Source organism: Adiantum capillus-veneris, chromosome 13, assembly GCF_014529385.1.
Source record: "Adiantum capillus-veneris isolate H3 chromosome 13, ASM1452938v2, whole genome shotgun sequence".
Taxonomy (NCBI): domain Eukaryota; kingdom Viridiplantae; phylum Streptophyta; class Polypodiopsida; order Polypodiales; family Pteridaceae; genus Adiantum; species Adiantum capillus-veneris.
The window spans coordinates 157,137,513-157,165,359 of record NC_140943.1 but is presented as its reverse complement, the minus strand read 5'-3'; the positions used below and the strand labels follow the sequence as shown (position 1 = coordinate 157,165,359).

Here is a 27,847-nt window from a genome sequence, read left to right as displayed (position 1 = left end):
AGTATCTTTTCGGGAGAGATGAGTTGGCGTGGGTGGGATCGAATGAAGGTACCAGCAAAGACGTGCCTCGCCGGCTCACAGCGCGATTGTATCCCAGGGGGACCAGATTGTCCATGGCGTCTTGCACTCACTCAGGTAAGCCTCAGCCTCCGATCTGCTTCTATGCTGAGGACAATGGGCGAGATGCGCTTGAAGAAGCGGAAGTGTGTATTCTTTTTCGTGCCTTTCTCAAATTGAAATTACTTACACACAATGTTGGTCCCTTCCTTCATTGAAATCCTAAGACGAACGTCGGTTCAGACCTCTTTACGCAGCCAAAGCTTTAGAGAGGCAGAAAGACAGATTGAAATGGGTTTAAGGTCTCATTACCTGGACGATGACCCAAAAGATTTCTATATCAGCTGTCTGAATTATTGTCAATCTGCTCTTAAATGTGATAAGCCTATGTCCCATCGCTTCAGTTGGCTCCTTTTTTCGTATGGGAGGTACTGTACTTTCAATGTCCTGCTTCGAGGGAATGCAGCATACATACTGTGAAAGGTGATAAAAAGCACACACGATTAGGGTGCGGTACGTTTGCTAGAAAATCGTACAAATGTGCTGACAATGGTAAAAGACGTTCTTTCCAAGAAAATTTTACACATGTGCTTGGGGGACCGACCCTATATCATAGGTGTCATAAAGTGATGATGTGGCTACACCGATCGGATGGGCTGCTGATGTGGCACATAGAAAATGCACTGCATATCGAGTCGCATTTTCCGTCGCGAATCGTGGGCTGATGACGTGGCAGCACTGGGATGCTTTCTCAGCAATTTTGAAAGTAATTGACTTTCTGGGTGCCATGTTTTTAGCTTACGGTGCGAGTTTTTCATAGCTTTTGCTTTTGGGCCATGTGCCTTTAGAAGTGAACCTTGGCGGGCTCTTATGGTAGATTAGTGCATGGTTGCGCAGAGTCCTTCTGGAAGTTGTACTTTGTGACTTTATCTATATGGAAAGAAGTACTGAAAAGAGCGCCAATGCATGTATGGTTGCTCAGAGTCCTCCTGGAAGTTGTACTCTGTGACTTTATCTATATAGAAAGAAGTACCAAAAGGAGCGCCCGACTTAGGGGCCAATGCATGTAGGGTTGGAAATCTGCCACTCTATGTCTCTCTAAAGTTCAAGTGTTAACAATTTTTTTTCAAGTTCAGCCTCCAGTTTGCTTTAGATTCACGGCCTCGCTAGTGGCTTGTCCGGTCAGCTTTTGCGTGGGCGGCTTGAGACATTTTGGTCGGCTGCATTTGGACCTGGTGGTATCATGGAGGGGTATGTATGACTATTGCGGACTCTTGGCAGCACACCATTGTGGGCAGAGGTGTTATTGTGCTTGGCAGGTCTCAGTGGATTACTATGCAGGTTTAGGGCTACCTCTTGGGCTTCCTGAACATCTATGCGTCCGATGTGGCAAGTGCACGTGCAGAGTGTTGGCCTCACATTGTAGAGTCTGCTGCATACAAAGCAATGGTGCATTGGGGGTGGCTTCAACATGTTGGAGGATCCCTCTGACAAGATTGGAGGTAGCCATGCTAGTGTGCATGGAGCTGAGTTGGCAGCCTGGGAGAGACTATGTATGACTTTGGGGGTTTCAGATGTTTGGCAGCACTTTGGCTTTGTGAGGACCCCAGACAGCTTGGCCTTATCTCGCTCGGACCGCAGAGTGGGAGGAGTGAATCTATCTCGGATAGATGATAGATCGCTTCTACGCTACTGACCACATCTGCGACTTAGGTGGGTCAGTTTGCATCTTGATTGGGACATCTTTTTCGGACCATGTATCAGTGATTCACACGGTGATAGATAGACAGAGGATGGGAGCACGATGCTCTGCATCCTTGAGAGGATTTTGTTGGACTCTGAGATTAGAGAGCGAGTGGTGGCTCTTTGGACAGAGGGCTTGGACACGTAGGACTCTCCTGCTGATAGAGTGGCCTATGGACTTGCTCAACTTAGTCGTCTCTTTCTCTAGGAGTCTGCGGCCCGCCCGCCGGCTGCAACGAGGGAAGAGGAGTAGCGTCTCCGACGGGGCATTGCTTCCTTGCAGAGGATGTAGGTGCCACCAGGAGGTGTATTTTTCCTGTTGCCTTCCGTAAATAAGTATTAGATATATTTATTTTATTTTTACTTGTTTGTCTTAAAACCCTTGAAAAGGTGCAAGTGTACATTGCATGGCCAGTGTGAAACGGCTGCAGCCAAATGGGTTTCTCACATCGGGGATCTAGGTCGGTCAGACAGGGACTGCCCGGGCCAGTTAGCACTGAATTCTGATGAGTATGGAAGCTCGTGTGCGCCAAACTGGAATTTGGGCCACTCGTCAAGTCACTGCAACTTTATAAGTTGAAAGGGGCCAGTAAATTAACCCACATTGTAGATGTTGGTCAAATGGTAGTCTTCAATGATGGTCAGGAGACCGATAGGGACGCCATGGAAGCATCTCCTAAAATTTAGGGAACTGCTATTTTTGATCGGAAAATGTGTTCGCGTCATTAGCTCTGGAATGACAAGGGGAACATTTTATTGCTCTGCTTCCAAGTCAACTGACGCACCAGTTGAGATATTTTTAGCAGGGAAAGCCCAAACTCGGAAACTGGGCGACGTGTCAGCCTGTGAGCGATTCTGCCACTCTGGGAGGCAAAAACGAGTTGCATATCAACAAAGGGGGCGCCATTTTCAGCCTCAGGTGGATTGTAGCAGGTACAGAAGCTATAGAATGCTTACCTTGCCCTCTATGCACAGTATGGTGACGGGAGTGATGCCCCGCACGCTATATACTGCTCACTTTCTCCCCTACGTATAGTATGTTATGCCCCATGTAACCGGCCTGTTCAATCCAAAAAGGGCGGTAGACTTTACTTTAAACCTTGATTTAGCTTTCACCCATTATTAGTCGTCTATTATACCTGTACTTTCAAGACACAACAAAGGGGAGAGGGATATAGGCTGCTAGATTGCACCTGTATGAGTAGACCGACACCAGATTGGCCCCTAACTTAGGCGCCCCTTTCGGTATTCCTTTATTGTTCAAAAGAGGGAATAAATGTTGTGGATCCCTACAAGCTGCCCCGCACAAACTTGGCTGAATTTCAACTGTTCCGGCCTGATTTCGGCAGCATAACTGTACTAGGACCCTTCACAGTCAGTATTCCCACGCATTGACTGACTTTTCCGACGCATACAGGCACTTTGCAAAACCTGGCGAGAATCTGCAGCACGCTGAATTCTCTGTTTTCGGCCCTGAAAATGCACCAGATCGCCTGTTCAGCGGTCCCCTTGTGTCCCCGAACCTCTTGGGGGTATTAGGGTCCGTTTAGGGCCAAAACCCTAAACCTGCAAAAATACACCGCAGGCTGTAATTTACTGTTTCGGGCTCCGTTTCGCGTGCCGGTCGCATCCGTATCAAGTCCTCGAGCTCCCGCACCTGTAGGGCTACTTGCCCTTTGAATCGGACGAGATTTCTGGCGTGAAACCTCTTCGAATTCACCTGTACCTGCGAGGGGATTAGCCGCTAGCTAATCCAGTACCTGTGCAAGAGGCTCTTGCCTCGGCAATCGCGCATGAACCCACACAACTGTACATTGGTCAAATGAAGAGCCCACTAGAGGGGCATAACATACTGCCAAAGGGGAGAGAGAGGGCAGTGCGTAGCGTGCAGGGTATCACTCCTGGCACCGCACTGTGCATAAGAGGGAAAGCAAGCACTCCATAGCTCTTAACCTGTGACAAATTCTGCAAAAATAGCCCCTTTCCCCTTCAAATTCAGCGCCCCCTTCTCTTGCATGAGGAAAGTGCACAGAATTGTGCCACTTGGCACATTTACAAGCATTTTCCCGTTTCGGGGTTGCCGCTTAAAAATCTCCCAACCGGTTGCCCAGTTGACTTCACGGCAGAGTAAGAAAATGTTCCCTTTGTCATTCCGGAGGTAATGACGCCAACACATTTTCAGGTCCCAAAATAGTAGTTCCCTAAATTTTAGGAGATGCTGCCATTGTATCTGTCTAGGTCATCCGACCCTCTTTGTACACTGCGGCCACATCCAGAACTGAAATGTAGCCTCTGTAGCAAAGGATTCCACTTTGGCTAGTCAATGACCCCACTTGGCTAACCATAGTCCTTGTCCAACCTTAGTGCTCTCTTGCCCTCAGGCCTGGAGCCCCTCTGAACAGTTCCACACTAGCTATGCAATGCAGGGCAGTTAGATTTCCCGAGGGGTGTTTCCAAAAGGTGAAAGTAAATAAATAATAAGAAAGAAATCAACAAAAAGGATAGGTAGTAGTCACACGTTGGTGACATACCCCCCTCTTGAAATCTCAAACGTCCTCGTTTGCATCTATGTCGTACATGCTCCTAGTCAACACTGATGTATTCAACACCTGTCGACACATGTACGACACATACATGCTCATTGTCAACCCTGGTGTATTCAACACCTCGTCGACACATGTATTGCCGGCGTGTGAACCGTGTTCCAATGACATAGTGGTAGCTTCGCACTCTGCCATTGCTTTGAGTCACTAACTTTCCAATGACAAAATGGTAGCTGCACATTTTGCCACTGTCTTATAGTACACGTTGGATCCCGTAACACTTTCGAGCATACCCAAACCGACAGTTTAAGAATGCAGTTACACATGTACTCTTTAATAGAAGCAACTACTGTATCCTTGACAAACTGACAAGAAATACTCACTTCTATAGCACTAACCAAACTTTTGGACATTCCATAAGAGCAATTGTCAAACTGACAATCTGTACAGCTCTAACATTCATGTAACAGGTATTTCATTTGAGCTCACTTTAAATACCATGTACATCATTTGTTTCAGAAGCCATTGTCACACTGACAATCCATGTAGCTCTGAAACTCATGGGGTCAAGGTAGGTTGCAAACCGAAGGCTTCAAGGTAAAGTGATAACACAGTTGGTGACTCTGCAAGTTCACCTTCTTCCATCCACTTAGCATCCATTGGTGGATAGTTTCTGAACTTTACCAAGTAACGCCTAGCAACCTTGCCTTTCACTTTCCTTTCTTTGTGTGCCAAAATCTGTTCAGGGACCAAGATCTCGTCAAGTTCCTCGACTTCCGGCTGATCTTCAGCTGGCATATCTTCTGGCACATCACCCACATAGGGTCTGAGAAGACTCACATGAAACGCATTGTGAATCTTCCAACTGTCAGGCAATTTCAGCCTATATGCAACATTACTGATTATGTCGCATATTTGAAAAGGCCCATAGTAACGCATGCTGAGCTTTGGAAACAGTCTTTCCTTGCCTTTCATCTTCTTTAACCTTGCCTTTTCAAAGCGTAAAAGCACCCAATCACCAAGTGAATATACCACTTCACGACGGTGACGATCAGCTGCTTTCTTTTGCTTTGCCTGAGTCTTTTCCAAGGCCACTTTGACCTTCTTGTACATGTCTTCCATGTCCTGAACATACTTATCTGCTTCAAATATCTTGTCCTTTGTATGCAGTATGGGAGGAACTTTCTTGCCACCTTCAACTATCTCAAAAGGTGCCTTGCCAGTTGATGAATGCACTGTATTATTGTATGCATACTCCACCAATGGCAAATACTGCTCCCACTTTCCTTTATGCTCTGACACATAGCACTTCAGCAGATCTAGGACAATAGAATTTGCCTCTTCTGACTGCCCATCTGTTTGAGGATGAAATGACGAAGAGAATTTGAGCGTGGTGCCCATATTCTCAAACAAGCCTCTCCAGAACAAACTTGTCATGCGTGGATCACGGTCGTTAACAATCGACTGTTGCATGCCATGATACTTGAAAATATTGCTCATAAACAAGCGCGCCATCTGATCTGGCTTTATCTTCTTCCTGACAGGAATAAAATGAGCCTGTTTGCTGAATCTGCAAATAATGGTCCAAATACCATCGTTTCCTGTCTGCGTTCTCGGAAGATCAAAGATAAAATCCATAGCAATACTTTCCCATGGTTTATCTGGAATAGGTAGTGGTTGCAATAACCCTGGTGCCTTTTGCCTGTCAAACTTGACCTTTTGGCATATTAGGCATTCTCGCACAAAGGCATCCACATCTCTTCTCAATGTAGGCCAATAGAAGAATGTCTCAACCGCTTTAACTGTAGCATCGATACCACGATGCCCTACATACGGTGGGACATGACTCTCTTCCATAACTTTGCGTCGCTATGGCTTTGTGACACACAATTTGCCATGCATCATCATGAACCCGTCTTTAAGAAGATAGTGTTCATGACGTTGTCCACCCATTAGCTGCTCAAAGACCCTTGCAAAATCTTCATCATTTGCATATTGTTCTCTCATATCATCAAGTTCATGATGATAAGGAATTGACACAGCTGAAATTTGTGGCTTCCTTGACAAGGCATCAGCTACAACGTTCTTCTTGCCTTCCACATGGACAATCTGAAAATGGAACATGGACAAGATATTTGCCCATCGCATATGCTTCTCAGATAACTTTGTCTGTGTCAAGAAGTACCGCAAGGTTTGATGGTCCGTTTGGACAACAAAGTCTGCACCTAGCAGGTAGTGTTTCCAACTTAAGAGCGCATAAATCACAGCCAGTAACTCTTTCTCATAGACCTGCATGGTCATCTCTGGCCCTTGCAAAATTCTGCTCTCATAGGCTACTACCCTCCATCTTGCATTAGCACTGCACCAATGCTACTACCGCAGGCGTCACACTGGACCACAAATGACTTCCTAAGATCTGGCAACACAATGACTGGATCTAAAGTCATCTTTTCCTTTAAGAGATTAAAAGCTGAAATCTCTTTCTGTGTCCATCTAAAGGTGACTGCTTTCTTTTGAAGAGCATGTAAAGGTGAAGCAATCTCAGCGAAATTTCGGATAAACCTTCTGTAATAGGAGCATAGTCCCAAGAAGCTTCGGACATCATGCACCGTCTTCAAATCTGGCCATGACTTGATCGCTTCAACTTTTGCAGGATCCATTCTGACACCATCCTTTTAGACAATGTGTCGCAGAAAGTGGATCTCTTCCAGAAAAAATTCACTTTTCTTTGCATTGATGAGCAACCTATGACTGCGTAACTCTTTGAACACAATGGCCAAGTGATGCCTATGCTCCTCTTAATTCTTTGAGTAGACTATCATGTCATCAAAGAATGTACCAACAAACTGCTGGTGTGGACGGAAAATTCTGTCCATCATCCTATTGAACGTAGCAGGAGCATTTGTGAGACCAAAGGGCATCACTAAAAATTCGTAAAGGCCAAACGTCTTTCTAAAAGCAGTCTTGTGCACATCCTCTGATCTAATGCGGATCTGATGGTACCCACTCTTTAGATCTATCCTGCTAAACATAGCTGCTCCTAATTTGTCCATAATATCATCAATTCTAGGTATAGGGAACCTATTCTTGATGTTATTCTTGTTCAGTACACAATAGTCAATGCACATACACCAGGAGCCATCCTTTTTCTGCACCAACAACACTGGAGAACAGAATGGAGATAAACTGGGCTGAATCAGCCCCTTTTCTAACAGCTCCTGTACTTGGCCCATTATCTCTTTCTGCTGAGCTGCAGTAACCCTGTACGGAGGCTTATTTGGTGGGCTACTGCCTGGCACCAAATCTATCGCATGGTCCTCGGGTCTCTCTGGCGGTAATTGAGACTGTAATGAATCGGAAAAGCAGTCACTATACTGTTGTAAAAACATTGACCTTTCTTTATCTAGCACAGATAAATTTGATTCATCACAATCTGACACTTCACGTGCAAAAACCAAGTACGCAGAAAGATGCTTTTTCATTACAGAAGTAATAGCAGAAGCTGATACAGTGGGAATAGACTCCCCTTTAAGCTTTACATCCAGAATGTGAGTCTTTCCCCTGCTCTGTACAGTGACCTTTTTGTTGTAGGCATCCATGATTCCCTGTACACGAAACAACCAAGGAATACCTAGCAACACATCACATCCGTCCAATGGCATGATGTAAAATTCTTCAGCATCTACATAGGACTGGATATGTAGACGCAATTTTCCAATGATGGGTGTCACAGCCTCTGTATAGCCAGGACATGCCAAACGTGCTTCTGCTGTATACCCCATCTCTTCAGGTCTGATTCCCAACTTTGAAGCCAATTCTGGGGAAATGAAGTTGGCTTTGGCACCTGGATCAAAGAAGATAAGCACTGTTTGATCCTTGACCTTTCCCCATGCTCTGCAAAGCTCACTTGCATCTGAATTTGGCTTGTCGCCCACCATATCTGGCACTAGACTAGCCATGGGCTTCTTTCCTTTCCTGTCCTCCTTGTCTTCAGAATTAGCTGTCCTTTTCTTTGTAGGACAGTTGTAAGCAATGTGGCCAGGCTGCTCACAAATAAAGCATTTGTTCTCTGTCCTCAAGACTTTCTTTTGCTCTTCTGACTTGCGAGGAAACCGTCTTTTCCATTTCTTCGCTGGTCCCTTTTCTGATTCAGCCGTAGCTTTATCTTTCCCTACGTTGGCTGACTCCCGAGTCCCTTTAGGAGCCTCATTGGGAATGTGCTTCTTGGCTGAATTTTTCTTGCCTGATCTTGCCTTGACGCCAGTGTTAAATTCACAATCTTCTCCCTTGAGCAAACCATTGCCAGTGTTTGCTACCTCGATGAGCTGCGTCAAAGTAGTGACTTTTGTCTTCGTACAATACTTTCTCAATCCTTTAGGTAGGCCACAACAGTATTTTTCAATCTGTTCTGTCAATGGCACAAACCTATAGGAAGTAGAGCTTTCCAAAACTTCTGATTGTAATCATCCAGATTCTTACAAGTAGCAGCATTAAGCTGGTGCCATTCTGTCATGACATCTGCTTCAAAGTCATCAGATAACCATGCTGCTGCAAAAATCTGCTTGAAGTAAATCCATGTGGACGGAGCTTGCCCTTGAAGCAATAAAGTTGTCCACCATTGTCCCGCATTCCCTGTCAAGAAAGTGGCTGCCTTGCAGACCTTTGAAGCCTCTGTAAAGTTTCCCCCTGCATAGGCCTTGTCAAACTGCTGGAGGAATGAGATAGAGCCTTCTTCCTGTCATCAAACCCTGTAAAGGTCGTGAAAGACACACCTTTGCCACCTTCTTTGTACGGAGTTGGCCTCTCCAGCGGCGTTAAATTGTCATATGGAAGTGACTGAAACATGGGAACACTATTAGGGTTCATCTGTGTTCCTTGGCCGCTATTAACTCGACCTGGAAACGCCATATTTGGCTGCTGATTTGTAATTCCAGCCATACCAAAATTTGTCTGTGGCATCCCAAATTGGCCCTGAGTGCTCTGAAACCCTAGTAGCATGCCCGTGACACCATACATGGGGTTAGGCATCATCGTTTGAGCACCCCCGAACACTGTTCCTGGCGTGTAAAACTGATTTCCAGGTGCATGACTAGCCATGCTCTGGAATACCGATCCACCTCCAAAATAGCCAGGGTGTACTGAAGGTGGTGGGAAGACCTGTTACATAGCCTGTAGGTTGCTTCCCTGCCCATTAGAACCAGCTATAGGCTGCTGAAAGGTGGCGGGCTGAACTGGTACAGCTTGAAAGACTGGTACAGCTTGAAAGACTGGCATCTTAGCCACCTGTTCTTGCACCTTAGGCATAGGTTGTGGAGATTGCATGTTCTCCGTCAAGTGTACAGGTGTTTCCATTGACTGTGCAGTATGAATCACCTGTGCTCGAGCCTTAACAGGCTTTTGAATATGATCCAATGACCCAACTTGCTGAGACAGAACAGGAGGTTGCAAAAAGGCTAAAAACCTCAGATTTTGCATTACTTGTGTGAACATAGCCACAGCAGTAGCCAACTGGGTCCTGAATATATCATCATCCGTCTGTGGTGGTCTTGAGGACTCACCCACTTCATGTGTCTGTTGACTCTCTGAAGAGGAAACCTCTTCAGTCACATCATCTGGTCTGTCAGCCATAATTGCAATTCCCTGTGTCTGGTCTATGATCCCCTGTGTCTTCAAGCCCAAAACTGACCAAGGCTCACTTCTATGGGAAAAAGTGATTTAATCCCGTCGATGGAACCATGTAACCGGCCTGTTCAATCCAAAAAGGGCGGTAGACTTTACTTTAAACCTTGATTTAGCTTTCACCCATTATTAGTCGTCTATTATACCTGTACTTTCAAGACACAACAAAGGGGAGAGGGATACAGGCTGCTAGATTGCACCTGTATGAGTAGACCGACACCAGATTGGCCCCTAACTTAGGCGCCCTTTTCGGTATTTTTTTATTGTTCAAAAGAGGGAATAAATGTTGTGGATCCCTACAAGCTGCCCCGCACAAACTTGGCTGAATTTCAACTGTTCCGGCCTGATTTCGGCATCATAACTGTACTAGGACCCTTCACAGTAAGTATTCCCACGCATTGACCGACTTTCCCGACGCGTACGGGGACTTTGCAAAACCTGGCGAGAATCTGCAGCATGCTGAATTCTCTGTTTTCAGCCCTGAAAATGCGTCAGATCGCCTGTACAGCGGTCCCCTTGCGTCCCCGAACCTCCTGGGGGTATTAGGGTCCGTTTAGGACCAAAACCCTAAACCTGCAAAAATACACAGCAGGCTGTAATTTACTGTTTCGGGCTCCGTTTCGCGTGCCGGTCGCATCCGTAGCAAGTCCTCGAGCTCCCGCACCTGTAGGGCTACTTGCCCTTTGAATCGGACGAGATTTTGGCGTGAAACCTCTCCGAATTCACCTGTACCTGTGGGGGGATTAGCCGCTAGCTCATCCAGTACCTGTGCAAGAGGCTCTTGCCTCGGCAATCGCGCATGAACCCACACAACTGTACATTGGTCAAATGAAGAGCCCACTAGAGGGGCATAACATACTGCCAAAGGGGAGAGAGAGGGCAGTGCGTAGCGTGCAGGGTATCACTCCTGGCACCGCACTGTGCATAAGAGGGAAAGCAAGCACTCCATAGCTCTTAACCTGTGACAAATTCTGCAAAAACAACCCCTTTCCCCTTCAAATTCAGCGCCCCCTTCTCTTGCATGAGGAAAGTGCACAGAATTGTGCCACTTGGCACATTTACAAGCATTTTCCCGTTTCGGGGTTGCCGCCTAAAAATCTCCCAACCGGTTGCCCAGTTGACTTCACGGCAGAGTAAGAAAATGTTCCCCTTGTCATTCCGGAGGTAATGACGCCAACACATTTTCAGGTCCCAAAATAGCAGTTCCCTAAATTTTAGGAGATGCTGCCATTGTATCTGTCTAGGTCATCCGACCCTCTTTGTACACTGCGGCCACATCCAGAACTGAAATGTAGCCTCTGTAGCAAAGGATTCCACTTTGGCTAGTCAATGACCCCACTTGGCTAACCATAGTCCTTGTCCAACCTTAGTGCTCTCTTGCCCTCAGGCCTGGATTCCCTCTGAACAGTTCCACACTAGCTATGCAATGCAGGGCAGTTAGATTTTCCGAGGGGTGTTTCCAAAAGGTGAAAGTAAATAGATAATAAGAAAGAAATAAAAAAAAAGGATAGATAGTAGTCACACGTTGGTGACACCCCACTAGTGGGCTTCTCATTTGACCTATGTACAGTTCTGGGGGCTTATGCGCGTTTGCCGAGGCAAGAGCCTTCTGAACAGGAATCGGATTAGCTAATTGCTAATCCCCCACAGGTACGCACAGTTCCATCACGAAAGATTACGAGTTTGGAGAGTTTTCTCGCGTGAAAACTCGTCCAATTCACAGGGGAATTGTCCCATTGCGTGCGGGAGCCCTTGGGACACGCGTAGGCGTGTTCGCTCCGCTAAAAACGATCCGAAACAGGGAATTACAGCCTGCTGTGTTTTTCTGCAGGTTTAGGGTTTCGTACCTAAACTGCAAGGGAACATCGGGGGAGCCTCATGAGAGCCTTGGGATGCGTGTACAGGCTTTTGGGCTCCCGGCAGTGAAAAACAGAGAATTACAGCCCGCTGAATTTGTGTGACAGCTCACCAGAAAGCTTCCAGATATCGAGGGAATCCGTCCTAGACAGGTGTTTTTGACCTACAGGGGTTTTTGCACCGTTATGCTGTCGAAATCCGGTCGAAAACCTGCGTTTTCAGCCCTCGCCAGGTTTGGACAGCTTTGTGAAAGCTTGTGCTAAGTGGTCGGATCGTCTACCTTAATTTGAATAAAGAAATACCGAAAGGGGCGCGAGTCTTTGGGGCCTACAGGGTGTCGGTCTCGTGTGCGCAGTGACATTCTAGTTGCTGGACGCAACTGTGTTCTCTTCCCTTCTCAGTGCTCTGTGTAAAGTTAACAGGTAATTGAAATAGTACCGCCCTCTACGTTGTATAGGCCGGTTATAGTAGGAGCAGCATCCAAACAGTCCTTGGTTGGAGGAGCAGTTGCAGCAGGCTCGCTAGGAGCTTTCCAGCATAGAGGAGAGGCGTCATGAGTTTTCTTTCCATCGACAGGTATCTCAGTGGACTCAGTTGGGTGACAGGGTGCTTGGGTCTTTCTTTGAGGTAGTGGGACCTCGTCATGCGCACACCAATGTCAGCTAGTTGAGGAGACCTGACGAGTAAGTTGCTTCAAAGCCAGAGGATATGCGTGCAATTGCTACTGACTTTTACTAGTGACCTGGTGTGAGCAAAGCCTCACTCAGAGCGTCAGGATGCATGCAGAGAGCAAGTTAGGGCACAGATGCCTTGTCTTGTGACTGAGGAGATGCGCCAGAGGCTTGAGGTGCCTCTTCAGCTAGAGGAGCTCCATGCGGCCCTCAGAGCACCTCCCCGAGGTAGTTGTCTCGATGAGGATGGTTTTACTCCTAGTTTTTTCGTGGAGTACTGGGACTTGTTGGGCTCGGACCTTTCTAACACTTTTCAGTACATCTTGCACACAATAGAGATGCCTGACAGCATGAGTGAGGGCTTGATCTACCTCATTCCCAAGGAGGGTGGCTCCTTGGATGAGATTCGGTAGTGGCGGCCCGTCATCATCCTCAACTCAGCCTTCAAAATTCTAGCCAAGGCTCTGAGTTTGAGGATTCAGCCACTTCTAGAGAGCATTATACATGGGATCCAGACAGGTTTTTCCAAGGAACGCAGTATTCTTGACAACATCTTCACTTTTTGGGAGGCGTCTACCCTCGGGCGCCTCCGAGGTGAGGATCTGGTGATACTTCTTCTCGATCTTGAGAAGGCCTACGAAAGAGTTGACTTGGACTTCTTGGAGGGTACTCTACGTAGGATGGGCTTCTCAAATGCTTGGATCAGAGGTGTGTCAGCTCTCTATAGACGTGCACACAGTGAGGTGCTTTTGGCAGGAGGTAGAGGAGACCGTTTCATGCTCACACGCTTGGTCAGACAGGGCTGCCCTCTAGCCCCCTTCCTCTTTCTGTTCTATACTGAGGCGATGAGCAGATTCTTGGTTTCACAAGAGGTTGGTTTACGTGGCTTAGTGCTCCCTATTCGGGGCGATGAGCTATTGGATGCTGAGTTTGCAGATGACTCAGCTTTGTACTTGGAGGGCCAGGAGGCCAACGTGCACAGGTGTGAGCAGGCTCTTGAGACTTTTTGTTGTGCATCAAGCACACCGATCAATTGGAGGAAGACAATGGCTTTTTGGGTTGGCAGTGCTCCTACGTCTGATTGGCTACCAGGTGAGGGTTCTAGATGGATTCCCCCAGGGACTGCAGTTCGCTACTTGGGCTGTCAGGTTGGCCTGGACTTGTCTCTTGAGCAATAGATTGCTCCTCTCCTCCTGTCCATGAGGAGGAAGTTGCTACATTGGAGTTCGGCACGACTCTCTTTGGCAGGCAGAGTTGTAGTGGCCAACGAGGTGTTGTTGGCTACTATGTGGTACATTACATCTTGTTGGATCTTCTCGAGCTCCTGCATCAGCCAAGTAGAGAGACTGATTAGGAACTTTCTTTGGTCAGGGTGCGACACTCAGATAGCCCGAGCCAAAGTAGCATGGCAGGTCAACACTACCTTGTTCTCAGTATAGCAGAGCAGAGCCCTTCTTGGGAAGTTTGTGGTCAGAGGACTGCTTCCACGAGAGGAGCCTTGGAAGGAGTTTTTGCTTCAGCGGCTTAGAGCTGGAGTGCCTCAGGTAGGAGGCCCTTAGAGACCTTCCATCAGATGGATCTCTACAGAGATGTGCAGAGTTGGCCTGAGCAGGAGACTTGAGGATCGTTTCGCTGTGAGCTTGCTTCGCTCTTGGGAGCAGCTGCGGAGAGGCATGGAGCAGCACTAGCCCACCCGCACGGAGGAGCGCTTGAGATAGCCCCTTGTTTGGAACCCCATGGTCAGCACTCAGAGAGGCCACTTGGTTGGTAGTAGGCCTCATGTTTCTTGGGGTCCCATGGCAGAGGGTCCAGCACGCACTCTAGGTTGATTGGTTTCAGCTCTCAGGTTTGCCAAAGGAGTTACATAGCATCCAACTGCAAGGCATGAGAGGGGTGCAGAGCATGTGTCAGGACATATTAGAGGTAGTACGAGCTGAGTGGCTCACACCTCTAGAGACAGCAGCTCTGAGATGTATGGGGTCCTTCACGCGACTGGAGGTCCTCATCGCAGTTCGAGCTTGCTCAGAGACTGTACCCTCCATGTTCTTCGAGATAGAGGACGAGGGTCGACTACACAGAGTCTCGGTAGAGGCTCCACAGCTTGTAGAGTGTTGTTTTCAAAGGATCCGAATAGTGGGCATCTGCGGGAGGACTTGTGTCATCGCTCCTGACCCAACAGCTCTTGAGACAGGCCACTGAAGTCTTTGGGCTTGGGAGAGCTGTCCACTGGCACGAGTGCAGTGGGATCCTGAAGAATGGTTTTGGAGGGACCCTTTCTCCTCAACCGACCATCCAGGGGTCCCTTTCTTTCAGTACATTGTTCGATTGGGACATCACATACTGGCAGCATGGAGAGAGGCTCGTCCTACTGTAGCACCTCACTTTCACGAAAAGGGTCTCACAGCTTAGTTCTTGGCAGCCTTTTGGGCGAGGTTGTCGGACACCGACAGCCGCGGTGAGTCACTCTGTACCAGTGGCTAGTTGCACATAGAGCTACAGCAGTGGGGAGCTGGCTAGTACATAGTGGCCTTTCGGCAACATGCGCAACTTGTGACCATCCTTTGGAGAGTTAGTGTCATTGTTTGTGGGACTGCCCTATGGCACAACAGATTTGGCTTCGGGTCTTTCAGTTGATGCCAACTCTTTCCACAGCACGACAATACACATGGGGGACAGTTGCTTGGTCCACTCTCACGGGCCCTGCACTATAGTTTGAGCTATCCTCCACCAGCAGGATGTTAGTGATACAGGGGGTCGACCTACACTTTAGCCTGCTACAGAGCTTACCCCACAGGAGTGGTGCTGTGAGAGAGAGGTGTATTGGGAGCTCTTCTGTGGCCTGACACTCTGGTTCATTTGGCGGGCCCGTTGCTTCCGCATGTTCGAGGCTCGCCTTGTGCCACCAGCGAAGACTGTTCTAGATTTTTGGCTGGAGTTGATCCATACTCTCAAGGGACAATTCGAGAGACTTCAGGGAAGCTCCGGACGCATGCGGGAGTGCAGAGAGGAGTTCCTTCAACTCTGGCGCCTTGGGCCTTTCTTCACCATGGTCCCAGGTGAGCTCAAATGGTACTACCATCCATGTGCGTGGCTTTTCCCTCCTCCCATCTCTTGATTTAGCCCTCATTGTACATATGTTGTTTTTTCATTGGGAGAGTCTCCCCTTATGGTTGATGTAGCCCTCTCTAGTAGAGGTGTCTATGGGCAGTTTTATTAACTAATAGAAGAATTTGCTCGAAAAAAAAGATTATTATTGGGGTAAAGGCGACATGCCTTTTGCTCGGGGCCGGACATTCGGCGGACATTTGGTGTCTGGCCGCCCACTACCCATACTTACCCTTATACATGTACATATATATATATGAGTAAGGAGCACTCTCATCTTTCTCCTCCTGAGAGGCCTACTCCACCCACATTGTGCTCTTCTCTTCTCCTTCTTCCCCTTCCCTGCACGCACATGCACACGCGCATCTGTGCACCGTGCACTTTCAACTAGTATCAGAACCACTGTGGTCGATGAGCAATTGAGCACGTTTTTAATCCCCTCTCTTCTTTAAGAGTGTATACACACACACACTCGAGCAAGTGGAGAGGAAGCTACAGAGAGAAAGAGAGAGCTTGGGAGCTCTCTTGGTCGCAGAGAAAAGAGAGGACGCGTGTGCTCTCGGGGCGCGCACATACACACCCAGGCATTTTGTGTGAGCATCGGCGAATAAAGCCCGGGTATCCCTCAGCATGGGCCCAACATCCTCGGTCGCGACGGTCACACCTCGACATGTTGGAGGCGCATTTTTCCGATGACACCTTATCGGCTCCGGCATCGGTTTCAAGCATTGGTAGCTACGGCATCAACCATATTTTCTCGGCTTCAACAAAGCGAGAGCGGTTTTGGCTCTCCTCCAACGTAGCCTAGCCATCGATTCTCCTCCCATGCCCATTTCGGAGCGGTTTTGCTTCGACGGATCGGCAAGCACTTCCGTCCGGCGGCGGCGAAAAACGGCATCGACCATATTTTCTTGGCTTCAACAAAGCGAGAGCGAGAGAGAGCGGATTTGGATCTCCTCCAACGTAGCCTCGCCATCGACTTTCCTACCACGTCCATTTCAGAGCGGTTTTGCTTCGACGGTTCCCCCCCGCATCCCGGCCTCGACATGGACAGATCGAGAGAGAGCGGCATCGGCTCTCCACTAGTTCATATCCGGAGTGGCTCAACTCCGCGGTGTCTCCTCGGCGATTTGGCTTCGACGGGTTTCCACTTTCCAGCTTCAGCGACACACTTTAGACACATACGGCCGACGGACCATTCCGGAGCGGATTCCCCACGAGTGAGTTCGGCTCCTTGATAGCGTTTACGACCACAGATGGCTAGTTGTTTTGTGTGTCAGATTTTCGATTGGTGCAAGATTCTAGGCGTTTTGCTCACAGGTTGCACATTCCTTGCAGTGCAGACTATGTAGCACAGGCATTGTGCTCATGTATGCCTTTGTGGGTCATTCTAGAGAGTAGTTTGAGCACAGCTTTGTGTAGTTATGCTTTGCTAGGCTTTTGGCAGTTTATGTATGCCATATGTGGTTTTGCTATTAAGACACTGAGTGTCTGTTTATGGTTTACGTGGTTTTAATGACATTTTTGAGATTTTGCTTAAATTTCGGGGGAAACTGTGAGATTTTCCCTAGTTTCTCTCCATGCTTTCTGCGGTTTAGTGGTCGAGTGTGATTCCCACTTTGACAGTCATCAAGTTCAGACTCTGGCTTTGATAGGCTTTGTTAATTTGGACACAGATTGGTGTCCTTTGTACCCACTCTCGCAGGAGTGAGTTGCATATGCTTGTGTGGCTACAGGCAACCACGGCTTTGTGTAGTTATGCTATGCATGCACATGCGGATATGGTGTGAGCTAGTGACAACTCACATGTGGTAGATTCACAGGTTTACAGGGGATTTTGGATAGGTGCAATCATCCATAGAGCCACTCGTGGAGGAGAGCTAGATTGCCAGGCTTTTGGCAATTTATGTATGCCATATGTGGTTTTGCTACTGAGACACTGAGTGTCTGTTCATGGTTTACGCGGTTTTAATGACATTTTTGAGATTTTGCTTAAATTTCGGGGGAAACTCTGTGAGATTTTTCCTAGTTTCTCTCCATGCTTTGTGCGGTTTAGTGGTCGAGTGTGATTCCCACTTTGACAGTCATCAAGTTCAGACTCTTGGCTTTAATAGGCTTTGTTAATTTGGACACAGATTGGTGTCCTTTGTACCCACTCTCGCAAGAGTGAGTTGCATATGCTTGTGTGGCTACAGGCAGCCACAGGCTTTACAAGTTCTATAGGTTTTTATGCCGCTTAGAGACTTGTAGGAAGTTTTCTTGTGGGATGCGTTTTGAGCACTGTGTTTGCTCACTACATGTGTATATGGTTATGCGCTTTACGCTCGGTTGAGCTATTTGTCCCAGATTGGGCTCGCTTGGTTTAGTGACGTTGTTTATGCCTTCAGATTGTGAGCCATTTTACGCATATGCGAGCATCGGTTTTGATGCAGCTGATCATGGTTATGATCGTGTAGTGGTCAAAAAGTGATCTCCCACTTAGTTGCCATTTTGGCATGGTTTATGGTTGAGATTTTGCTTGAGCTTTTTGTTCAGTTTACAAGGGAAACTTTGTGAGATTTCTTCGAGGATTTCTCACCATAGTTTTGGTTTCTTAGCATCCACATAGCAGACGTGTGAGAGTTCAGTGTTGACTCGTTAGAGACAGCGGTCTCGTAGTTGTCCATATATACGACGTTGGCAGTGTGGTCACACAGGGCACATTAGGTGCTGCTGTTTCGGACGTATGAGGCAGCAACGAAGATGTATGCGTGATGCAAAGAGCAGTGGCTTCATATGCCAGTGACGGTGATGTCACGTTTACCTTTCTCATTTCTCCTGCTTACATGTCTTTGAGAGGTGGCTCTCCTCTCCGTTGGTTGCTAGATGAGGATGCAGTTTTCTACGTCACACCACATCGTGAGGGGTGAGAGAGAGAGAGAGAGAGAGAGAGAGAGAGAGAGAGAGAGAGAGAGAGAGAGAGAGAGAGAGAGAATGAAATGAAATGAAATGTTATATTAACGTCTTCAAAAGGCCAAAGTGACCTATGAGACCAGAAAGTTACAATGTGGTGGATCTGATACAAAGTCAGAGTATGACAAAAATGAAATGACAAATGTCACAATAAAATACTATGGAATCCTAAACTACTAGGTGTGAACTAAGCAGCTAGCTGGGATAGCTAGATCACAAGAGATTCAGCATCGGTCGCTGGTGGATCTCATCAATCTCCTCACTGGTCAGTAGTCTGACCGGGCGTCGTGCATGTCGAGCCAAAGTGATCCGAATCCTCTGATGCAGCCTCCGCCGATGCTGTGTAGTCCTCTGCAGTCGTGGGCGTCTGGATCTTCCCAGCTCAGTCGCTCGGTCGATCAGTGTGCCTCTGGTGTGAGACGACGAGCTCTGCTTTGGTAATAACTCCTCCGGGTGTCCAGTGGCAGCTCTAAAGAAATCTGTGATCTGTCTTTGGGACTGGCTAGCCTCTCCTCTCATCAGGCTCTCTCTGTGTTTGCGTAACTCGAGCAAAAACAAACCCAAGTATCTCTGATCCTCGTACTGCATGACTCTGGAGAATGGTCCAAAGCCCTCTCTGAACAAGCAATGGAAGCGGCCTCGTATCTCGTAGTAGACGGGGTAGTGGCATGTGTAGTGCAACTCTATCTCAGGCTCGATGTCACACAGGGGGCATGTCCTAGCCTCTGCTGGTAATCCGATGTATCTCCCAGTCTCGATCCGCAGCTGGTGTGAAGATGTACGTATCTGGCCGATAGTGCATCGTATCCCATGAGACAAGTGGGTGTCCATGTATCTGGGCCTCGTCACAAAACCATCAACCGTAAGCTGGAGGAGATGCTCTCTGTAGAAAGCCATCTTCGTGCCCAGCTCCTGTGCTGGTTGTATCCATGTCCCCCTGGTGTCTAGCTGAGTCAAGTCCTGGCGGATGAGCCCGGTGATCTCGGACTGTGTAATGTGAGAGAGAGAGAGAGAGAGAGAGAGAGAGAGAGAGAGAGAGAGAGAGAGAGAAATGAAATGTTATATTAACGTCTTCAAAAGGCCAGAATGACCTATGAGACCAAACTGATACAAAAGTGATGAATCTGTTACAATGTCTGGGTACCTTAGTACTAAAGTACTAAGTGTGAAAAGTGTGAAAGTGTGAAAATAAATGTGAAAAACCAAATACAAAGTATTAAATAAACTTCTTAGGAGCATTCTGGATGTCTGGCTAGAATGCTTCTAATCCTTTGTTGTAGTCTCCTCCGGTGAAGTGTGCTTCTGCATCTCGGTCGTGGTCGTCTCGATTTCCTAAGCTCAATCGCCCTGTCAATGAGGGTGCCTTTGGTATGAATGTGGGTACTCCTTTGTGCTGGCTGTTGGCCTCTTGCTTCTCCTTCCACTCCTGCTTCTCTCAATCCGAAGAAATCTGTGATCTGCCTTTGTGGCTGTAGTGCTCTTTGTCTTCTCATTAGATTATCCGTGTGCCGATGTAGTTCCAGTAGGTACAAGCCTAAGCATCTTTGATCTTGGTATTGCATGACTCTATCGAGAGGTCCAAAGCCTTCTTTAAATAGGCAATGGAAACGCCCACGTATCTCATAGTATACGGTGCAATGGCATATGTAGTGTAATTCTGTCTCCAGCTCCATTCTGCATAACTTGCAAATTCTGCTCTCAAGTGGGATTCCCGTAAATCTACCAAATTCAATTTCCAGCTGGTGTGAGGATTTACGAATCTAACCAATAGCACATCTCAAACCATGAGACAGGTGGGTATCCATGTAGCTCGGGCGAATCACAAATCCATCTTCAGATAGCTGTAGGAAGTTTTCTTTGTAGTCTGCCATCTTCGTGCCCAATTCTTGTGTAGGGTCTACCCATGTCCTCTTAGTACCCAACTGTATAATTCCTGACGGATGATTTTATTAATCTCCGTTCGTGTAATTGCCAGTGATGGAGCCTCAAGAGAGTATTGGAAGGGGGGTAATCTTTCCATACTGAACCCGTGTCTCTGAAACCACGAGGACAGTTGCGCATACCAGCATGATGTATCCCCTTTCATTGCTAATTGTCGAGAGGATTCGAGGGCCAGTCTAGTATATCGGCAATTATTTGTATCCCACAAACCATGTATAAAGGACACTGATCTGGTAAGAGCTTCAATTTCTATCGGAGGGGCAGCTAGTTCCGCTCGGGTAATCGCGTGTGGTACGGAGGCCTTGGCTCTAATCATTCGGGAAATCATAGATACCAAAGGTCTCTCCATTGACTTCCAATTATCCTGATCCACAGATGGTCCCCAAATCTGGACCCCATAAAGCATAGCCGAAGCCACCAGAGTATCAAAGAGCCAAAGTTTGTTCGTGGTTCCTGAAACTGCACTTGTGAACACATCCTCTCCAACCCTCCCAAGGCCGTAGAGGCTCTGGACAATCTAGCATCCGTTGCTTTCTTAAGAGTAAACTTCGGTCCTGCAAATACCACACCAAGGTATGTGTATGCATCTATGTACTCTACTGTATCCTGGCCATATGCAAATGTAGGTGCCGATCTCCTAACCCACTGCGGTGTGGTGTTAAACACTATAACTTTGGTTTTACCCAAGTTTACCGACAGTCCACTGTCCTCCGCGAATTTATGTAATGCAATACAATATCATCTGCATACAACAACAAAGGGATCCATGACCCTGCAAGTTGAGCACCTCTATCACCCTCTCTATCAATGTAATCTGATACCTCATCTATGTACATACCAAATAAAGTAGGGGAGAGTGGGCATCCCTGCTTTACTCCAACGGTGGAATGAACAATGTCGGAATCCCCTTCTGGAGTACGTACATAACCAGTTACTGACCCGTATATTGCTTCATAAAGGTACAACTCCCTGAGAGTCCAGCTCTTCAAGACTCTATGTCCATATGCTCTCTAGAGTGGCCCTCCAGAGGTCCTTATAAATAGTCAAGAGATGCCCAAAAGCTCTTCATCCAAAAGCATCTACTCCCAAAAGCATGCGCAAATGTGTCAGCTGTGTAGCCAACGCAAAACGCGGAAATTTGTATAGCAATGCCACGGGGTAGCAGCCCGGAAATGGCGGAAATTTCAGTCAGCCCTTACACTGTCTTTTTAGGGTTCATCCCCCTCAGCCGGTGTCCATAAGTTGGTTGGGTTATAGTTTTTAAACTCTAACCCCCATGATCCTCTCGAACCATCTTTTAAGTTGGGCATGCCACGTCACAAACTTGTGATATACCCCCCTCTTGAAAGAATTGTAATCGCCCTCGATTACGCTTGCAAAACAGACAAATGCCAATACTTTCTTCAGTAGACACTGGCTCTATGTACCCATGCACTAGATTGCACACATCTAGTACTTGCACAAAGACATGAGTCACTAATCAATAACATTTCTATGAAGGATACTAGATACAAATCATGATCATTGTAACATATTTAGCAATCACATCCAGACCGTGCTGATCTTTTCTTGATGTCTTGATCCACTAAATCTTGTTACTATTAGATTCATATCCTTTTTCACATTTCAAGAAAACCATGCCTATGATCATCCCCACAAGACAGTACATGCACAAGGCATGCATTTTACAAATCACACACTTAGTTCACAATGAATACCATGTTTCAATCATTCATTCTAGCCATCTCATCTAGTCGTGAACTCTTGATGCACCTAGATCCCTGGGGCCTGTGTAGCAATCTCATCCTTTCGAAACTCTTGATGCACTCACAACAATATCTAGTCATCTCATCCAGATAGAAATCTTGATGCCCTATCATATTTAGATCTCATTTATCTCTAACAGATGTCTAGATGCACTAAATTCATTACATCATTCATCAGACAAATGCTCCAGACATTTCATCTTTCTTTACATTACTAACAAAGAGCACATGTATTCAGATCAATCAAGGAAATTTCCAATTCAATGTACATATTTTCATAAATCATTCCACAGAATACTGTTAGACCATCAGTAACCCCAATACTGTCAAGGAGAAATTAGTGACTTTATTCAATCTAGGCAACTTGTGACAAGGGAGTGGAGTGGCTCCCCTTTTGTGCAGCACGCACTGCACCATATTCAATTGGCTGATTCGACGTGCACTTGAGGAATAGACACTGCTAAAAATTCAAGCTCAAAATTGAAGGGAATTTGCAAGGTTCTCATCCCCACCCAAACTTCTAATATGAGAAAAGGCTTTTATAATATTTTTAGCATAAGATTGCTATTTTAATGTATTGTTCTAAACAGTCATTTAGTTGTTATGGCTGGCAGCTAAGCAGGGAGACCTTCGTATCGATCTATTTTGCACTTGTATATGTGAGAGCTTAAAACTGTTTTTATATTCTTAATGCATAAGGATTAACTTTCGAGGTATGATTCTATGCATTCATTTAGTTGTCATGCTGGAAGCTAAGCAGGCTGACCGTTGTATGTGTATGCTTGCACGTGTTTGTGTGAGCGCTTAAATTTGTCGTCCAATTTTGCAGCTATCTGTAGGCACTGATAATGCTAGTTGGTTCAATGGTATTTTAGTCAAATGCATGCATGTAATATCTATTTGGTGACCACGAAGTGCACTTATTATATAGGGGAATTTAGACCATTTCTTGGTTATTTGTAGGTTTATGTAGTGAATTAAATGGCTACTAAACTATGAGCGGAACTTTGTATGTGTATGGTAGTGGCAATGCTGGACCAATTGACTTGAGTCAATATAAAAATTTAGAATTGCTCATAGAAACAAAGTGAAAGTACTAACACATATTCGGAAATTAAAGAAGTACGTTAGTTACCACGCATATCCTCTCATCCCATGCTAATGTGTGAATTAGACTGCTTTTATGTGCACATGATGCCCTTATTAGAAGTGATCTAGTAGTATTTAGTGGATTCTATGCATGATGGAACTGAAGGTTGTACTGTCTTGTAGATGACTACTTCAATACCTTGTACCATCGTCCAAAGGTGAATCTGGGCTTATCCTGAATTCATCTAGAGACATGCGTTCCATTTTACTGTTTTGTAATAGGTTGCTTTTGTAATATAAGGCTCCACTGTACAGGAAACCTTGAAGTTGAAGTGGAAAGGTGAAGGGAGTAAATTTGGGAGTCTTTACGTATTGATAGATGGGAAACAATCCTTTAAACTACAGAAAATGAGAGAGAAAAGTCTGGTGTTTAGGGAAGGTTCTTGTGTTTGTGGTGTGGTCATGATGCTAATTGAGAGGCAGTAGCCTTATCTTGTTATTGAAAATTGTAAAGCCTAACCTTTTAGCCATGGTTGACTGCAGAGAGCAAGGATCCATCTGTGGAACAGACAGAAAAAGCAACAGATGCCGGTCAAACAGGGCATCAAGATGGTCTTGATGGTTCAGGTTCCTTTGACTTCTCATCTATGTCAAGTTTGTTAAATGTAAGTGGACGTGAATCAGCAGCTCACTCTTAAGATTCTAGTCCTTTTGCGAGAGGGTTCATGTTAAAGAAACCATATTTCAGGATTCAACCATTAGGACACTGGTGGAGCAGATATCAAGTGATCCTGCTTTCAACAGTATGGCTAAACAACTCCAAAGTAGCATTAACATAAGTGGCAAAGAGAATCTGTCTCAACTGGACACACGGGAATATTTTGATGCCATGCAGATTATAATGCAAAATCCCCAGTTCATGCAAATGGCTGAGAGGCTAGGCATGGCTTTGATACAGGTAGAATAGAAGAATAATCAAAATTCTAACACGTGCTGTCCGCATAAGCCTAATCATTGCACATCTTTTCAGAAAACAAGTAAAACATGTTCCTCGTTTGTTTAGAATCCAGAGATAGCAAATGCAATTCAAACGCCGGCAAATTCACCTTGCAAAGATCAACATAAACCACACTTGGCTCAAATAAACGATGATCCCACCATACTGGCAATTTTGAATGAAATTGAAACCGGAGGTCCATCTGCAGTGGTCAAGTAAGAAGTAGCAACTCTGTGTATGAGAACGTTACTGCTTCCCATTATCTTCCTCAGTGGTCTGTGTGCTTTGGAATCACCTTGGTGGGGGCTTAGATGGGAGGGCTATTTACTGCAAAAGAGTTTGCGTGGGGAGCCAACCAGCAATACATTCGCTTTTATGTTATTTCTTTGTGTCTTTTGTCTTCTTCAAGTGGCTGGTGTGCTGGTCCATTTCTTGACTAGCCCCTAGGGTAACTGCATGGCAAAGCTAACTCATTCAGCCATTTTATGACATAGCATTTGATCGAAATGCAGGTATTGGAATGACCCTGTTGTGCTTAGCAAGCTTGGCCAAGCTATGGGCGTTGGAGCTACAGGAATTCTTAGCCCTGGTGAAGACATAGCTGCAGCAGTGGAAGAGCACGAGCATGAAGATGAATCAACTGTGCATTACTTTGCAAGCGTTGGCAAGCTAGAGGTAACCTGCTGTTGAAATATTGTGTTTGTTGTATTGCTTGCAATCCTTATTAGTAAACTTTTTAACCAGGATCAAAAGCTGAATCTGTTTGTTGTCTCTCTTGCTATCTGACAATTGGACTGATTCAATCAGGATCTAAAATCTGCTCTTAAAGGTGGAGTAAGCAAAGATGAGAAAGACTCCGAAGGTCGCACAGCGTTACACTTTGCTTGTGGATATGGAGAGGTAATTTAGTAATTAGTCTTCTACATGTATCGTCTCTTATATTACGAGGGAAATCACACTGCACCGGAACATTTCCGATGTGCTCTAGATGTGAATCAAATGCACAGAACTTTGTAGCATAACAAGATTTGAATGTTTAAAGAATAGGAAAATATTATCGTATGTGATGATTATGTGGCTTGTTTATTGCAGTCGTGAACAACAAACACTATCTTGCTTATGGTGAGTTCACTAAAGAGCATTGATTTTACTGCCTTCCGGTTTTGTCTGGGATCTGGTTGGTCTCTTAGAAAAGGATTATGAGAAAGCTTACTCTAGGGTAATACAGTTTCAGGCACTTCTGTGACTGGAGGATGGCTTTGCATTTCTAGCTTTAGTCCAAGCCTGCATTTTGTTGCTGCAAGGCTAGCTCACCCTCCGAAGGCATTCATACAGAATTCAATAACACATTCACCGAAAACATTTCACAAGACTCTCACATGCTGTCACAAAGGGATGGAACTACAAAGGGATAAACCTTAGTCAAAAGCATTGTGACCCTTTGGGACAACACTAAGATTTCGGCTCTGGATCTTTGTCTTAGAAGCTGCCTTTACTGTCCATGGCGGACTATTGAGATGCCATATCTTTTACAATTGTCTTTTTGTGGTGTATCTCTAATTGAAGGAGGATGAGGTGGTTTTGACAGCTGAATGCTGAACTGATGTGATGTTTTTCTTTGTACTCTTTAGTTGAAATGTGCGGAGGCGCTTTTGGTGGCTGGAGCGAGTGTGGATGCTCCAGATGAGGATCATAACACACCACTGCATTATGCTGCAAGTTATGGGCAATATGCATGTGTAGAGCTTCTGCTGAAGAAAGGGGCTAGTATGTAAGTGCTATCACTAAACAAAAACAGCTTGATGGAGAGGACATTTCATTCATGGTAAGTACGTTTACAAATATCCGCTTGTATTGATGTGTTGTGGTGTTGCAGCGTTGTACAGAATTTGGATGGGCATACACCTCTGGAGGTGGCCCAATCCAATAATCAGGATGAGGTGTCTTATCTTTTGGAGCAAGCTGCTGCCGTGTCTTGAGAGCTCTCGTACCAGACACCTGAACCAGTGCTTCATGAGCTTTATGGTTCACGGTCCACCACCAAAATTTTATTCAATTTCTTCTTTCCAAGAGTGGGATGGAGGAAAGGAAGCCACCCTTGATTAAAAATAGTTCTTTGTAGAATGAAGAGAGGGTGTATGAAAATCTACCCTGCAGTCGCTTTTCCTATTATCCCCAATTACATGCAATGGAATGTTGGTTTACTCATCAGCAATGCTCAGCAATGTACACATTTCAGATCTAATGATTGCATCAGATCTTGGTCCATAGTGTAGCTTGAAGAGGAAACACAACTGACAATTTGTTTGCATTTTTCATGCAAGAAAAGAGTTAAAACAGATGTGGACTTAAAAATTTTTAGGAGCGCGGTATTGAAAACGTGGGCTGATAAAATCAATTCAAATTTATTTCTCTCGGAGCAAGCTATGTGATCAACAGATGAACGTTACGATTCTCTCATACTTGCAATGCGATGCTATGGGCCATCAAGGAGAGCAGTGCTGAAGCCACATTAGAAGCAAGACCCAAACAGAAAAGACCAACTGAAGTGTTTTTTTGGTGGCATTTCTGAAGTCCAATATACTTATTGCCTGAAATCTTTAAAGCTGGCCAAGTCTCTATTGACATCAGTTTTGGTAAGTTGAAATACGAACCATTGTTCTGAAAAGATTTAAGCAGCTTAAACCGACTCCTAGAGCAAAGTATGTTGATGATTCAGACACAAATCATCAATCGTGTCGTAATATGTAAGTAGGAGTCACAAGATTCATAAATTGCTGCACAATCATCATAATGGAGATGTGACGCGAAGGGAGATTTTACAAAGGAAAATCTTGTAGAGGACAGGAATGGCATCGCAATCACACCAAAAAAGTGGGTTGTTGGGGGGGGGGGGGGGGGGGGGATCTTTGAGAGTATTAGGATTTTGTAAAAGTAGAGCATTAGGAATTAAGGTTGCTATTTGTGAAAAAAAGAAAAGAAAATATCATGTTGATCACATGTGCTTACAAAGGATGATCCACAATTATATTAATAGAAAGAGTATACATTAACCAAAAGGACGTGTGTGTTAACAAAAAAAAGACGCTACTTTTATTTGTGCTCCAAACTACCCATGTTCACTCAAGGTGTTTTGTATAGCTTTAAGCACCATCTAGATGGCCATAACACCTTGTCTGTCCTTTAAAAATCCCTTGTTTCAAGCACTCAATTAATCAATTTCTATTGACAAAAAGTGATCCAAAATAACACGTATGAAATTGCAATAGTGTTTCGAGTACCTTTCTTTGTAGTAGACTTGTGAGTTTTCATGCAACAAATGCTTTTATGAAACATTTCACATTAATGTGGACTACCCAAAGTTTTGTTGATTGCTCAATGTTAGCTAGCAAGTACACACTGCAACAACCCCTTAAAGTCAACCTTAGACCAAATTAAACTAGCATT

At 45.7% G+C, this 27,847-nt stretch overlaps 1 protein-coding gene across 1 annotated transcript; it reads left to right on the top strand.

Moving 5' to 3' along the window:
• Window positions 1-26,668, top strand: LOC147445152 (ankyrin repeat domain-containing protein 2A-like). The gene is made up of 8 exons (XM_086527609.1): window positions 1-135; window positions 23,947-24,068; window positions 24,152-24,361; window positions 24,467-24,615; window positions 24,913-25,075; window positions 25,208-25,300; window positions 26,032-26,171; window positions 26,277-26,668. Exons 1-8 carry the CDS (start codon window positions 114-116, stop codon window positions 26,377-26,379), a joined length of 1,002 nt encoding a protein of 333 aa, XP_086383735.1. The 5' UTR covers window positions 1-113; the 3' UTR covers window positions 26,380-26,668.
• Window positions 26,669-27,847: the final 1,179 nt, after the last annotated feature.

Bases quoted from the DNA above. Each gene is read 5' to 3' on its own strand.
- LOC147445152 (XM_086527609.1), top strand. From the start codon at position 114: ATGGCGTCTTGCACTCACTCAG. The intron at 25,076-25,207 runs GTAACCTGCTGT...TGATTCAATCAG, and splicing joins CAAGCGTTGGCAAGCTAGAG to GATCTAAAATCTGCTCTTAA. The intron at 26,172-26,276 runs GTAAGTGCTATC...GTGGTGTTGCAG, and splicing joins CTGAAGAAAGGGGCTAGTAT to CGTTGTACAGAATTTGGATG.